General features: G+C 41.3%; 1 protein-coding gene across 10 annotated transcripts in view; it reads left to right on the top strand.

Annotated features, from left to right (window-relative positions):
- ntng1a (netrin g1a) overlaps window positions 1–14,167 on the top strand; it is a 147,512-nt gene that overhangs the window by 64,171 nt on the left and 69,174 nt on the right. For all 10 annotated transcript variants that reach the window (XM_046847095.1, XM_046847090.1, XM_046847089.1 and 7 more), the window contains exon 3: window positions 6,829–7,472. In XM_046847095.1, coding sequence (XP_046703051.1) covers window positions 6,829–7,472 — 644 coding nt within the window. The remainder of the gene's footprint in view (window positions 1–6,828; window positions 7,473–14,167) is intronic.

The following is a 14,167-nucleotide window of genomic DNA, read 5'->3' as shown; positions in this document are numbered from 1 at the left end:
CTAGAACAATGACACACCTAACCAGCACCAGCCTATTCTAGAAAAATGAGCTCTTAACCAGCACCAGCCTATTCTAAACCACTTACACTCTCCCAGCTATGCACCAGCCTATTCTAAAACACTGACCTCTTAACTAGCACCAGCCTACATTAAAACACTGACCTCTTAACCAGCACCAACCTATTCTAGAACACTTACACTCCCCCAACTATGCACCAGCCTATTCTAAAACAGTGACCTCTTAACCAGCACCAACCTATTCTAGAACACTTACACTCCCCCAACTATGCACCAGCCTATTCTAAAACACTGACCTCTTAACTAGCACCAGCCTACATTAAAACACTGACCTCTTAACCAGCACCAACCTATTCTAGAACACTTACACTCCCCCAACTATGCACCAGCCTATTCTAAAACAGTGACCTCTTAACCAGCACCAGCCTATTCTAGAACACTTACACTCCCCCAACTAGGCACCAGACTATTCTAGAACACTGACCTCTTAACCAGCATGAGCCTATTCTAAAACACTGACCTCTTAACCAGTACCATCCTATTCTAAAACACTGACCTCCTAACAATACCAGCCTATTCTAAAACACTGACCTCTTAACCAGCACTAGCCTATTATAGAACAATAACACCCATATCCAGCACCAGCCTATTCTAGAACAGTGACACCTCTAACCACCACCAGCCTATTCTTGAACAATGACACCCCTAACCAGCACCAGCCTATTCTAAAAACTGACCTCTTAACCAGCACCAGCCTATTCTAAACCACTTACACTCTCCCAACTATGCACCAGCCTATTCTAAAAGACTGACCTCTTAACTAGCACCAGCTTACATTAAAGCACTGAACTCTTAACCAGCACCAACCTATTCTAGAACACTTACACTCCCCAACTATGCACCAGCCTATTCTAAAACATTGACCTCTTAACCAGCACCAGCCTATTCTAGAACACTTACACTCCCCAACTATGCACCAGCCTATTCTAAAACACTGACCTCTTAACTAGCACCAGCCTACATTAAAACACTGACCTCTTAACCAGCACCAACCTATTCTAGAACACTTACACTCCCCAACTATGCACCAGCCTATTCTAAAACAGTGACCTCTTAACCAGCACCAGCCTATTCTAGAACACTTACACTCCCCAACTAGGCACCAGACTATTCTAGAACACTGACCTCTTAACCAGCATGAGCCTATTCTAAAACACTGACCTCTTAACCAGTACCATCCTATTCTAAAACACTGACCTCCTAACAATACCAGCCTATTCTAAAACACTGACCTCTTAACCAGCACTAGCCTATTATAGAACAATAACACCCATATCCAGCACCAGCCTATTCTAGAACAGTGACACCCTCTAACCACCACCAGCCTATTCTTGAACAATGACACCCCTAACCAGCACCAGCCTATTCTAAAAAACTGACCTCTTAACCAGCACCAGCCTATTCTAAACCACTTACACTCTCCCAACTATGCACCAGCCTATTCTAAAAGACTGACCTCTTAACTAGCACCAGCTTACATTAAAGCACTGAACTCTTAACCAGCACCAACCTATTCTAGAACACTTACACTCCCCAACTATGCACCAGCCTATTCTAAAACATTGATAAGTGGCAACTCATTCAAGACCACTGACCAACACCAACCCATTCTAGAACACCAACCATCTACTAGTTCTGGTCCATTCTAGAGCATTGACAAACACTGGCCAATACTAGAAAATTGACCCACTAAGAATGAAAGGTCCATTCACAAAACTAAATACATTCAAGAACATCAACCTGTACTGCATTTAAAATCAAACCTGAGATTAAAATTTGAGTTCTAAAAACAAAATATGGTCTACTGCTACATGATTGGTGGGAGGTTTAAAACAGTCAGAATAAATCTAGAGGGCAGGACGCAAATCATGCAGCAGGAGGAACAAAACTAGAGATGAAAAAGACGATCTAGAAGGAGATTAGGCAGATGATCAGATATGCTCCTCTTCTGTAAGGAGCGGTGTAAACTGTGCACCACATCTCTAACAGTCAAAATAGGGATAAGTCTGAAGTCATTACCCACTCTTATCCTACAGATCACACACTTTTTTTTGGTGGGGCAGGGGGAGGTGTGTTGGGGTTGGGGAGTGGGGCAAATCGTTCTTCACACTTGTGAGTGAGCGCTGAGGCGATTACACAGTGGATTGTACCGAGAGAACACTCGAGCTGATGCATAGTAATTCCATCTCACAGAAATTGATATTGATCTATTTTTCATCTCTTCAAGAAACGGTCTCACTCTAACATGTGATAGACATCAGGACACTATGCTGATTTGTGTGTGTGTGTGTGTGTGTGTGTGTGTGTGTGTGTTCAGAATGTATGTCATGCATCTAAATACACATACTCATTAACATAGCATTGTAGCATAGTTTCCTTGTCCTTTAATCTCCAGTGTCCTCTAGTTTTCAGTGTCCCCTAATTTCCAGTGTCCTTTGGTGTATTTTGTCCTTTAGGTTTCAGTGTCTCCTAGTTGCCAGTGTTCCCTAATTTCCAGTGTCCTCTGCTGTCCAATGTTCTTTAACTTCCAGTGTCCCCAAACCTGCAGTGTGCCCTAGTTTTCATTGTCCTCCAGGTTTCAGTGTCTCCTAATATCCAGTGTCCTTTAGTTACCAGTGTCCTCTACATTCCAATGTCCTTTAACCTCCAGTGTTTTCTAGTTTTTATTGTCCTCTAGGTTTCAGTGTCTGCTAACTTCCAGTGTCCTTTAGTTTCCTTTGTCCTTTAGGTTTTAGTGTCTCCTAGTTTCCAGTGTCCCCTAATTCCCAGTGTCCTTTAATTACTTAATGTTTTCAAACTTCCTGAGTTCCTTAAACTGCAGTGGTGCCCAGTTTTCATTGTCCTCTAGTTTCTAGTGTCTCCTAGTTTCCAGTGTTCACTAACTCTAGGTTCCGATGTCTGGTTTTATGCTGCTTAATGTCCTGTGTCCTCCAGTTTTTACTGTCCCCTAGTTATCATTGTTCACTCATTTCTAGAGTCCTCCAGTTTTTACTGTCCTCTTGTTTAATGTCCCCTAGTTTGCACTGTTATGAATGTCAATCTCAATCCTCCAGTTTTGTGTTCAGTAATTATCAGTTTCCTTTAGTTTCCAATGTCCTTTTATAACCAATGTTTTCTTGTTGTGTCCCTCTAGTTTTCATTGTCCTCCAGTTTGAGATGTTTGTAATTTTTCTCTACATATTTAATCAGTTAGACATTCTATTTTTCGCAAGTGGGTGGTAACCAACAAAACACGCAACATTGTGAATCTCTGGCAACGTGTGCATGTGACATGTCATGGTAATAAAGTGATGTCACATGAATAGATCTCGTACTTTGCGCAGACAATGAAACGCTTCCAGCAATAACTTTTGCACCGGCACGCACCACTCACGTTATCATCATGGGTTTGGGTGTGTGTGTGTGTGTATCTGTGTATCTGTGTGTGTGTGTGTGTGTGTGTGTGTGTGTGTGTGTGTGTGTGTGTGTGTGTGTGTGTGTGTGTGTGTGTGTGTGTGTGTGTGTGTGTGTGTGTGTGTGGATGTGTGTGTGTGTGTGTGTGTGTGTGTGTGTGTGTGTGTGTGTGTGTGTGTGTGTGTGGATGGGTGTGCTGTTAAATAGTGAGCAGTAAGTGATTGATGGTGCCGCCATGGTCTGTGTCCACAGGGGAAATTACCCAGAATTCCTCTAATGGGAACTACAAGCTCGAGATCAGAGCAGCTGGCAGAGTTTATAATGTATACATCTCTCTTTCCATTCTCTCTTTCGCTTCGTCTTACTCTCACTCTCTGTCTCTACATCTGTCTCTGCCTATCTGTCTTTCATTGTCTCTTTCCTTCTCTTCATCTTGTTCTGTGTCTATAGGACTTACTGCCTGTTTCTGATACATTTCTCCTCCTCTTTCCACAGTACTTTCTTCTTCTTCTTTTTCTTCTTCTTTATCTGCTTCTTCTGCTTCTTCTTCTTCTTCCTGTCTCTCTTTTTCTTTCTAGCTATTTCTGTATTTTATATTCCATCCATCTCTTTCTCATCCATCTCTGTAGCTGTGTCTCTCTATACCTCTTTCTTCCTTCATGTCTCATATCTCTTTCTACTTTTGAGTCTCTATCCATCTCTTTTTCCTCTGCTTTACTCTTTCTATAGCTGTCTCTAAGTCTTTCTTCATCTCTCCTTGTTTTTCATCCCCTTTATCAATGTCTCTCATAATTTCTCTCTTTTCCAGTCTCTCTCTCCATCTTTATTTAGCTCATTTACTCTCCTCTATCTCTTTCCCTCAGTCTCTCTCTAATCTCTCTTTTCTTCTTTACTCCTACTATAACTGTCTCTCAGTTTCGCTTTATTTGTCTCTTTCATTTGATCTCTTTTTCTCTCCATCTCGTTCTTTCTCTCCTTTACTCGCTTTACCACTGTCATTCAATCTTTCTTCATTTCTCTCTTTCTCTCATTTAATCTCTTTTACTGTCTCTGTCTCTCTCTCCATCTCTTTCTATCCGTTTCTCTTTCTCCATCTCTTTCTTTTTCTACTTTACTCTGTCTCAGAGGCAGGAGGAACAAAACTAGAGATGAAAAAGACGATCTAGAAGGAGATTAGGCGTATAAAAAGTAATTACTACTACAAGTACTACTACTACTACTGATATTATTGATAATAATATTAATAATAATAATAATAATGATAATGATAATAATAAATAAATAAATAAATAAATAAATAAATAAATAAATAAATAAATAAATAAATAAAACAAACATCACAGATACATCACAAAAAGTATAAAAATCATCTGAAAACTATAATATAAAAAAAGGGTTTTAACAGCAGATTTAAGATTGAATAGTTTACAGAAGGAACAATATATAGCTGTAAAAGCCCGGCGTTTCAATACTTTTAAAAATATAACGTGTAAGACCCGTTATATTCAACGTGCTACTCTGTTCGGCGCTAGCAGCTCCTTAGAACTGTGCCAGATGCTACGTTGAGGTGATGAGAGCCGAACAGGGGCTCTTTATCGGCATGGACTCGTCGAGATTTTCAGGTTGAGATCAAAGCCGTAGCAACGACGTTTCGGCCCTGAATCACGGCTATTGCATCAATGGTGATTTTCTTCTTTTTTTTGGCAGTTCTCTTGTGTTTTCTCGCTCTCCTCTTCTCTCATCCCATCATTAGCACCAATCTATCGAGCTCTGTCATCTCCTTTATCTGCAATCTGCGTAAAAAAAAAAGAAACTGAACCGCTCATCGGATTAGCATTAAAACCAGTGTCGCGACTAATTACTGACCTCGACTCTGCCAGTGACAATCTCATTTACACTAATGGGTGTCCATTGATCCGGGCACGCTAACAGGAACCTCGTGGATTTCTTTTTTTTTCCCCAATAATTGCGATCCTTTCATCATTTCTTAACCGTCAGATTATATTAGCAATTCGGCCGACCGCGGTCAGCGTATTACTTACCATACGCTTATATCTAATTAACTCATGGTTGAGGTGTTTTTGTTTAAATCCAGACTTTTAGCCCATTAGGAAGTTTGCACACAGTGCTGTTCTGTCACCTTGCCTTAGAGGACAAGATAAAAACATGAGCTTATTAGCAGCAACACTTGTTTTCCCCCTTCTCTTTCTGTCACTTTTATTTCCTTTTCCCTTTTCATCCTCCATGTTGGACTCACACAGAGGGACGCAGCTGCTCTGGTATCTTGTCTTGATAAATTGGAGCTTGTGTTTCTTAAAAAAGCTGATATGAGTGATTGCTGAAGTGCCCTTCACTCGCTGCCCCCCAAACACACAAACACACACACACACACACTTCCTGCTTACTCTCTCATCATCCTGGTGTCAAGCTCCAGAGGTTGTACACGTTGTGGTGTAATGATTTGCAGCAAGGACACTTTTTTTCAAGCAAAAGATGATACGCCCTCGCATCTTCTCTCAGGTGCCTTTGTTTTTGCTCTCCGTTTGGGCGGCGCGTCTCAACGTCTTGTCACTCTCGGGTTTCGCGAAACCGCTTTCACAACGTGGTTCCTTTGACGTCGGGCTCAGAGACGGTTTTTCATTTTACCCCATGGGTGTCTTTTTCTGGATCAAGAAGGAACGCGAGGCGAAGGGCGCTGCGTTATTCAGCAATTTGTTCCTCTGACCTTTGGATTATCACGCACACCTAAGGCATGCTGTCGCTTACACGCTGTGACTCGATGGCCATTTCTGATTCTCCAAAATCCATTCGTCTTTTATTTATCTATTTATTCATCTGATAAACTACTACAAGGCCCTGACTGAATTTGTTTTTTTGGATGTGAAACGAGGCATGACAGGATGAGATGCAATAAAAAACAGAAACAACATGTGATTGTTCTGTCTGTTTCCTCCTCGCTGGCACAATTCAGAGAACAGGAATTACCCTTGAAGTTACAATGCAACCTCACCAGACCTGTGGGAGCTTTTAACCATCTGGTGCACAGTCGATTTTCTCTGTTTACACACACTTCAGTCAAAGCTCATAAAAGACAAAACAAATGCCATTGTTAGTGCTCCCAGTTTGACCCTCTTGAACAGTTACTTAGCAATAGGAAGCCCATTGACCAAAGCCATCTCTTTACTCTGGAGCACGCATGCCAATTATACCGATTTTATTAATTCCAAATCTTTATCTCGGTTTATCTACACATAAACCTGGCCATGCTCTGGGTATAAGTCTGGAAGAAACAACCACAAATATAATTATTGATGTCTTTTTCATGTCTGTTTTACCATGTTTTTGTTTTCGTTCCAGGAAAACCCATACATGTGCAACAACGAGTGTGACGCCACCACGGAGGAACTTGCCCACCCTCCAGAACTTATGTTTGACTTTGAGGGTCGCAACCCAACCACCTTCTGGCAGTCCAGTTCTTGGAGGAAGTACCCTAAACCCTTGGCAGTGAACATCACACTATCCTGGAACAAGACCATCGAGCTGACAGATGACATCGTCATCACTTTTGAGTCAGGCCGTCCTGAGCAGATGGTCCTGGAAAAGTCTCTAGATTATGGGAAGACATGGCAGCCATACCAGTTCTATGCCACTGACTGCTTGGACGCCTTCACCATGGATCCAAAGACGGTCCAGGACCTGTCCCAGTTCACACTCCTAGACATCATCTGCACAGAGGAGTACTCACGGGGCTACGTCTGGAAGTATGACAAGACTGTGCGCTTCGAGATCAAGGACCGCTTCGCGCTGTTTGCCGGACCACGTCTACACAACATGGCGTCCTTATACGGCCAACTGGACACCACAAAGAACCTCCGAGACTTCTTTACCATCACAGACCTGCGTATCCGGCTCCTCCGACCTGCCACTGGGGCCACCATGGTGGATGAGGGCAACTTGTCCAGATATTTCTATGCTATCTCTGACATCAAGGTGCATGGCAGGTAAGAGACTGTTTTTGCATAAAGCTCTTCATACTCTGTCAGAACATAAGTAGAAAAGACTTATATCTATTATGAATACAATCTCAAGGGGTTGTCACTTGCCTGAAAGCTGAGGTAAAATATTTTGTCTGAAGTACAATGAGATACAAGGTTCTTTAAATAACAGTCTTACCATGATTCTGAGGTAGAACCTGACACAGAGATGAAACCTTCCCTTTGGGAACAAATGCAATCCTGAGATACAAATGTAACACCTTTTGATACCGTCTGACAGTAAAAGTACAAATCTGACAGGTACAATCTCACTTTAAGGTAGAAATGTGACCCCACCTAATGATACAATCTAACTCTGAAGTACAAAGATGACCAAGGCACATTCTCCTTCTGAGGTATTAATTAGACACTAACCCTAAACAAATCTGTGTTAGATGTACAAACTGAATTTGACATACACTTCCGACCCCAAGGTACAAATCTCTGACAGGTGTGATCTCACCCTAATTAAACTAATTTGACTCTAAAGTACAATCTTGACTTTAGGTACAATGTGACCCTAATGTATGACCTCATCTTATGTACCATCTGATTCTAAGGTACAAATTTGACCATGAGGTAAAAACTCACTTTTGTGCCCAATCTGACTCTGATTTATGACCTCATCTTATGCTTTTTCTGACCCTGAGGTAAAAGATTTACCATAAGGTGCCTAACTAACCTACCTAATCTGGCCCTGAGGTATGCTCTCATCTTATGTTCCATCTGATGCTGATGTACAACCCAATATTTAGATACAATTTGACCTTAAGGTAACTCACACTATGTTTTTTTTTTTTACCTGAGGTAAATCTCAATGTTTAGTAAAATCTGATTTTGATGTATGACCTCATCTTGTGTTTTATTTAAACCCAGAGGTTCAAACCTGAACAATCTGAGCCGGAGTTATGATTTCATCTTATGTTTGATCTGATCCTGAGGTAAAATTATGACCCTGAGGTACAACCCAACATTTAAGTACAATCTGACCATTAGTTATGACCTCACTTTATGTTTTTCTGATCTTGAGGCACAAATCTGTCCTCAAGGTTCAACCTCACCTACAGCCTTACCTATAGATAAAATCTAACCTTAATGTATATTCTGTCCGACTCTAAGGTACAATTTTGCTACAACTGCATATTAAAGTTCAATAGGATCCTTAGGTTTGACTTCTCCTTATATTCCCTCTGACCCTAAAATACAAACCTGACCTCGAGGTACAATCCTATAACCTGACCCTGAGGTACAACCTCACATAAAGTACAAATCAGTTTATTTTGTGTTATGGGAAGCCGGTGAATATATTTATGATTTACCCGGGTAGTGTGGACGGTGTCTCCAAAACCCTGGGGTGTTTCGCAATGTTCATCAGATTTACTTAGAAACCATGTTTCTTTTTTTCTGTATTCATTAAAAAATAAATATTGAAATGAGGTCGTTTTTAACTCCGCAAACAGGTTCGAACAAGATTGCCACACCTCATATAGACTGCAGGCACATTTCTCAGGAGAAATGTCAGTCTGTTTTCCACTGCATATTGCTGCATCATAACATCATGTTGTTTTTTTATTATTGAAGTCTTTATGATCAATAACCTTGTCCTGACCTTGGGTGTTGTAAAGTAAGGCGATTAAAGGGATTGGGGTCATAAGCATCTGGATGAGATATAATCTGTCTTTCTTGGTTGAACTAAAGCCCTGTTTAAGCCTTATTGCTTATTAAATGTGTCAGTGTCCAGTCCTGTATTATTGAACCCGGTAGGTTTAATCAGGTTTACATTATTAGTGTGACCTGAATATCTAGTATTCATGTGTTATGCAGGATTTGTAGGGAAGTAGGAATCTGTTAGGGATGTTCTTTCATTTTCATATTTCCATTAGGTGGCAGATGAGATGATACATCAACTATGCTTTTTTTTTATGATGTCAGCATATATATCTTAACCCAGGCACAGTCCCAAAACCTGAACCACAATTTTACCAATCATAGACCCAATCTAAACCGAAAAAAACAAATCCAGTCCAGAACTAGATTCAGTCCCTGACTAGAATTTTTGTCCCAGGCCCAATCTAAAACCAGGTCTAGTCCCAAAACTTGAACCACAAGTTCACTAATTATATACTAATCTAAACCAAAAAACAGATCCAGATCCCTAAACCCAATGCAGAACGTACACAGTGCCAGAACCAATATAAATTAGCATCAAACCCCAAACAATATTATTGATATGAGTGAGCATAATCATGTGAGTCCATGTTAAATCAATCAGGCTTTTTTGGTAAACTTGTTGTAGGCACACACACACAAACACACACAAACACAGTGTAAGTGCTACTACCAGCCTGATTTCCTCCTAGTGGATATGAGAACAGCAAAATATCATCTCTCTCACAGAACTCTAATTATAAGGACTTGGTGCCTCAAGGAGTTTGCAACGTGTTAAAATCGACACCATGTGATCCCACTGCCTACATGTGTGAAATTCACTGTTTTGACACCTGGCCTAGTAAATAAAGAAGATTACTTTTTAATTATATGTAGATCCTGGCTGACACTTGACTGTGAAACAGACGGGGTCGCAGGAAAGACATGAGGCAGAATTGAAAACATAAGAGCGAACACGTGGGATCATAACCGAGAGGATCACGTCTCTCAAACTCAACTCGGGAGGCATAAATGCAAAAAAACATCAAATATATTAATATAATGATTAGCAGAAAGAGGGGTCCCTGGTGGTCTAGTGGTTAGGATGCGGCGCTCTCACCGCTGCGGCCCGTGTTCGATCCCCGGTCAGGGAACCAACCCCAGCCACTCTTAGTGCTGGTCCCAAGCCTGGATAAATGGGGAGGGTTGTGTTAGGAAGGGCATCCAGCGTACTAACATGTGCCAAATCAAACATGCGGATGATCCGCTGTGGCGACCCCTAATGGGAGAAGCTGAAAGAAAGAAAGAAAGAAAGAAAGAAAGAAAGAAAGAAAGAAAGAAATTGATTAGCCGAAAGAGGGACAGCCATGATGGTCGGGGGGGGGTTACTTGAGATAGCACTAGAAATTGCATTAGAAATTGCAGTTCAGTGGTTGGACCCTCTGATCAAAAAGTTTTAAGTTTAAATACCAGCACTGTCAAGCTGCTGCTCTTTGGCCCTTGATCAAGGCCCTCAATTGCTCAGTTCATAATTTCTCTATAAAAGCAAGGCTCTATATTATTACACACAGCATATTAGGGGTGTTTTAGGTCCTTGTAGTTGCAGTGGATTTTTTTTAATAGCAGTTTTGACAGATTTGACAGGATTTACTCGAACCAGACGGCAAGAAAGGGAACGCCAAGTCGGGTCTGACGTCTCGCCTGAACTTTTGCAAGGTCGAATCGAACAAACGGAGAGAACGCAGGGAGGACGCTAAAGACTGCCTAATGATAGAAGAGGAGGAGTCTGGGCATAATATTTCTCCCCATCCTCTGCTATTACATCACTCCGCATCGACTTGTCCAGGATTAATGGCGGTGTAAGGCCAGCGCTGAAGCTGTGCCTCGGCAGGAGGATGCTTTAGAGGGAAGCAGGATGTGTGTAGATTAATGGAACGGGACCCGTATCGCTCGTCCCCCTGCGGTGCACTTAAGAGTTTAGCACTTAAAGGGCAATTAGGCTGCAGCGCTCCAGTTTGGAAAATTCATCAAAGCCTACTGAGGTATTGTAAAGGGTGTTGTAGAGTTCAAATTCTGCACCAATTCTTTATACACACTTTTAGGGTCAAGGGGGAATTTGCCATACATGTTTTTTTTTGTTTGGTGTTGCCAGATTTAGAAATTACACTCGGGCTGTATGAAATTCACACCCATGCAGCAGACCAGGGTTTGATTGAATTTGTACAAATGCTACAGTACAGGGAGCATTTCTGCATCAGAGCTCCAGGGTCCCTGGTGTGATCGTGAGCTTGTTTGTGTGTGTGTGTGTGTGTGTGTTGAATAAGAAAGCGTAATACAGCGAGACTAATTGACCCATTAACACTCTTACAATCCATATTTAACTTCGCAATCCATCTTTTTCCTTCATATAGTTTCTAGAGATACATCTCGCCCTCATTTTTTTTCTCTTTCTACAGTCTTCTTCTTCTTTTCAATTTCTATTTAAACAGACCGGAAGACAAAAAGAATATCTATAAATAAAATGTACAGTACCAGTTTGCACTGGATCAAGTACTATTTTATGTGCCGCCAAGTAACTATACTGTGTATTCAATATTGCTGTGATTAATGTGATCATTACAGCCTGGAATGTTGATGTAGAAATGAACTGATATCGTAATTGTCTCTGTGGAGTTTCTGTGTGCCAGGGTTTCCTCTGGGTTCTCTGTTTTTTCCCAATGCCTAAAACGACCCTAATCCGGGAAAACGGCGTTTCCAATAATTTCCCAAAAGTGTCTGATCCAAGCTGAAACATCTGAGAACGCTAAAGTCCCTGTACTGCACATGAGCATAATGTAAGATGCTTCGGCATTTCTGCTTGAGGTTTATTTACTCCTCGGCACTTTGAAACGTCCGGCGATGTGGAGGAAAGACACGTCACGTGAATAAATGCGACTAAAATACGCGCTTTCGAACGAATACGTATTAGTGTGGACATGGCAATAAAAAATACCAGTAGGTGGATTGGCTATCTCTGTGTTCAGGATTCCCCTGAGATGACCTGAATTTCATCCAGAGTGTATTCCTGACTTTCATTTTTCTGGAGCTACAATCGAAATCTGGATGGTATCGGCATGTGCACATCATAACTTCGCTCTTATTTTGGCTGATTTTTTTTTGCTAACGTTCAACGATATGCCTTTGATCCTGAGAAAAGATAAAGGACTAAAGTAAAGCAGAATACTTTTAATTCATTTTGCATAAGAATGTCACACTGTATTTTTAAAAGTATGTGGACACCTGAGCATAAGATATGGGATGTCCCATTCCACATTTAATCTCCATTTGCTCTTATAATAACCTCCACCCTTTCTAAGAAGATGTTCCACTAGATTTTGGAGTGGGTTTGTGGAGATTCACACACAAGAGTGTTAAAGTCAGGTTTGTTCTAGGTGAGGAGGTGAGGAGGTCTGGGTGCAGTCAGCATTTACTTTCATCCCAGTAGGGTTGGAGCTTTAAAGCAGGAGAACTTCCACTCCAAACCCATGGAAAGCAGATCTTCATGGATCTGACTTTATGCATTATCATGCTGGAACAAGTTTGGGTCTCCTAGTTCAACTTTGTGAAATTTTCTTTTATTATCTCCTTGCCATATTTTCATCCCTTCATCTCCATCTACACATCTTCTGTCCGTCTCGCTGAATAAAGCCGGTCCTTGTTAAATGTACCTGAAAAAAAAAACAGAATGTCTGTGACGTGAAACAGCATGAGGAAGCGTGTAATCGTGTTTTCTGAAACACAGTCGAGCTGGAAGAACGTCCCGAGAGACGCCGCATCACTCACACGCTCATGCATTGCAGAATTCCCGGAAGGCCGTGGCGTAACAGCGCTCGTGACGAGCAAGTGATTGATTGAGTCGTTGATTGGATAGAAAGGCACCTGCTGATTAGAGGAAAAGGTCTCCCAGGGTTCAGCACTGACGCTAGGCTAATCTTTTTCACCACACACGCTCTGCTTTTCAATCACATGGCAAGTGGACAGGGTCAGTGCTGCCAAGATAATCCATCCAGACATTTTCAGATTTAGATGGCAAGAAAAAGTCTGGGTAGGTTGTATTCATTAGATTTTTGATTTGAAGATGAAAAACAAATGATTAAATAGTTCAAAAAGGTATTTTTGCTTTGTTTAAAATACACCTCTACCACTGGGGGAGTGGGAGCTCAGTGGTTAAGGTGCTGGTTACTGATCAGATGGTCAGGGGTTCAAGCCCTGGTATCACCAAGCTGCCCCACTTGGGCCAATAAACAAGGCCCTTAACCCTCTGTGCTCCAGGGGCGCTGTATCATGGCGGACCCTGTGCTCTGACCCCAGCTTTTGAGCAAGCTGGGATATTTGAAGAACACTTGAACAGAAGAAGTAGAAGAAGATAACGCTGTATTAAGAGGACAGGGGGACTCATATTTCCTGTTCTCCTCCTGTTGCTTTTTAAATGTAAGTAGTGATCAATTTGAACTTCTCAGAGTGATGCCAGAATGTTTAGATGCAGCCACTGATGGATTATGAGCTGAGGGTTGATTAGTTCTTTCACATCCAAGTTGTGCAAGAGTCCCGCACCCAAAAATACCTCAAATACATGAAAATAATATAGCAAGAAACTAAAAATGAGACATATTTAATATTTTAAGCAAAAAAAAAAAAAAAGCTTTTAAACATAATTATTGCATCTTTTTATTTTCATTTTTAAACCAGAAAAACGAATGTGACCCGAATGTGCAACAGACACTGACCTAAATGCTGCTTTTGATCTTTCACACTGCCCTATTCATCCTAACTCCTTCCACAAATATGAGTGGAATCAGTATCTAGAGAAGATCTTGGTGAAAGAAATCTGAAGATCTGAAAGAGAGATCCGATCCGAAATTGAAATGTTACTTCGATCTCATGAACCCTGAAACACAGTTCTTCTTGGTTCAGTGTGTGTGTGTGTGTGTGTGTGTGAGAGATGTTATGCTCCTCAACCTTGCTTCCACCTCCAC

This window comes from Silurus meridionalis, chromosome 4 (genome assembly GCF_014805685.1).
Source record: "Silurus meridionalis isolate SWU-2019-XX chromosome 4, ASM1480568v1, whole genome shotgun sequence".
In the NCBI taxonomy this organism is placed as follows: domain Eukaryota; kingdom Metazoa; phylum Chordata; class Actinopteri; order Siluriformes; family Siluridae; genus Silurus; species Silurus meridionalis.
This window is presented reverse-complemented; position numbering and strand designations above follow the sequence as displayed.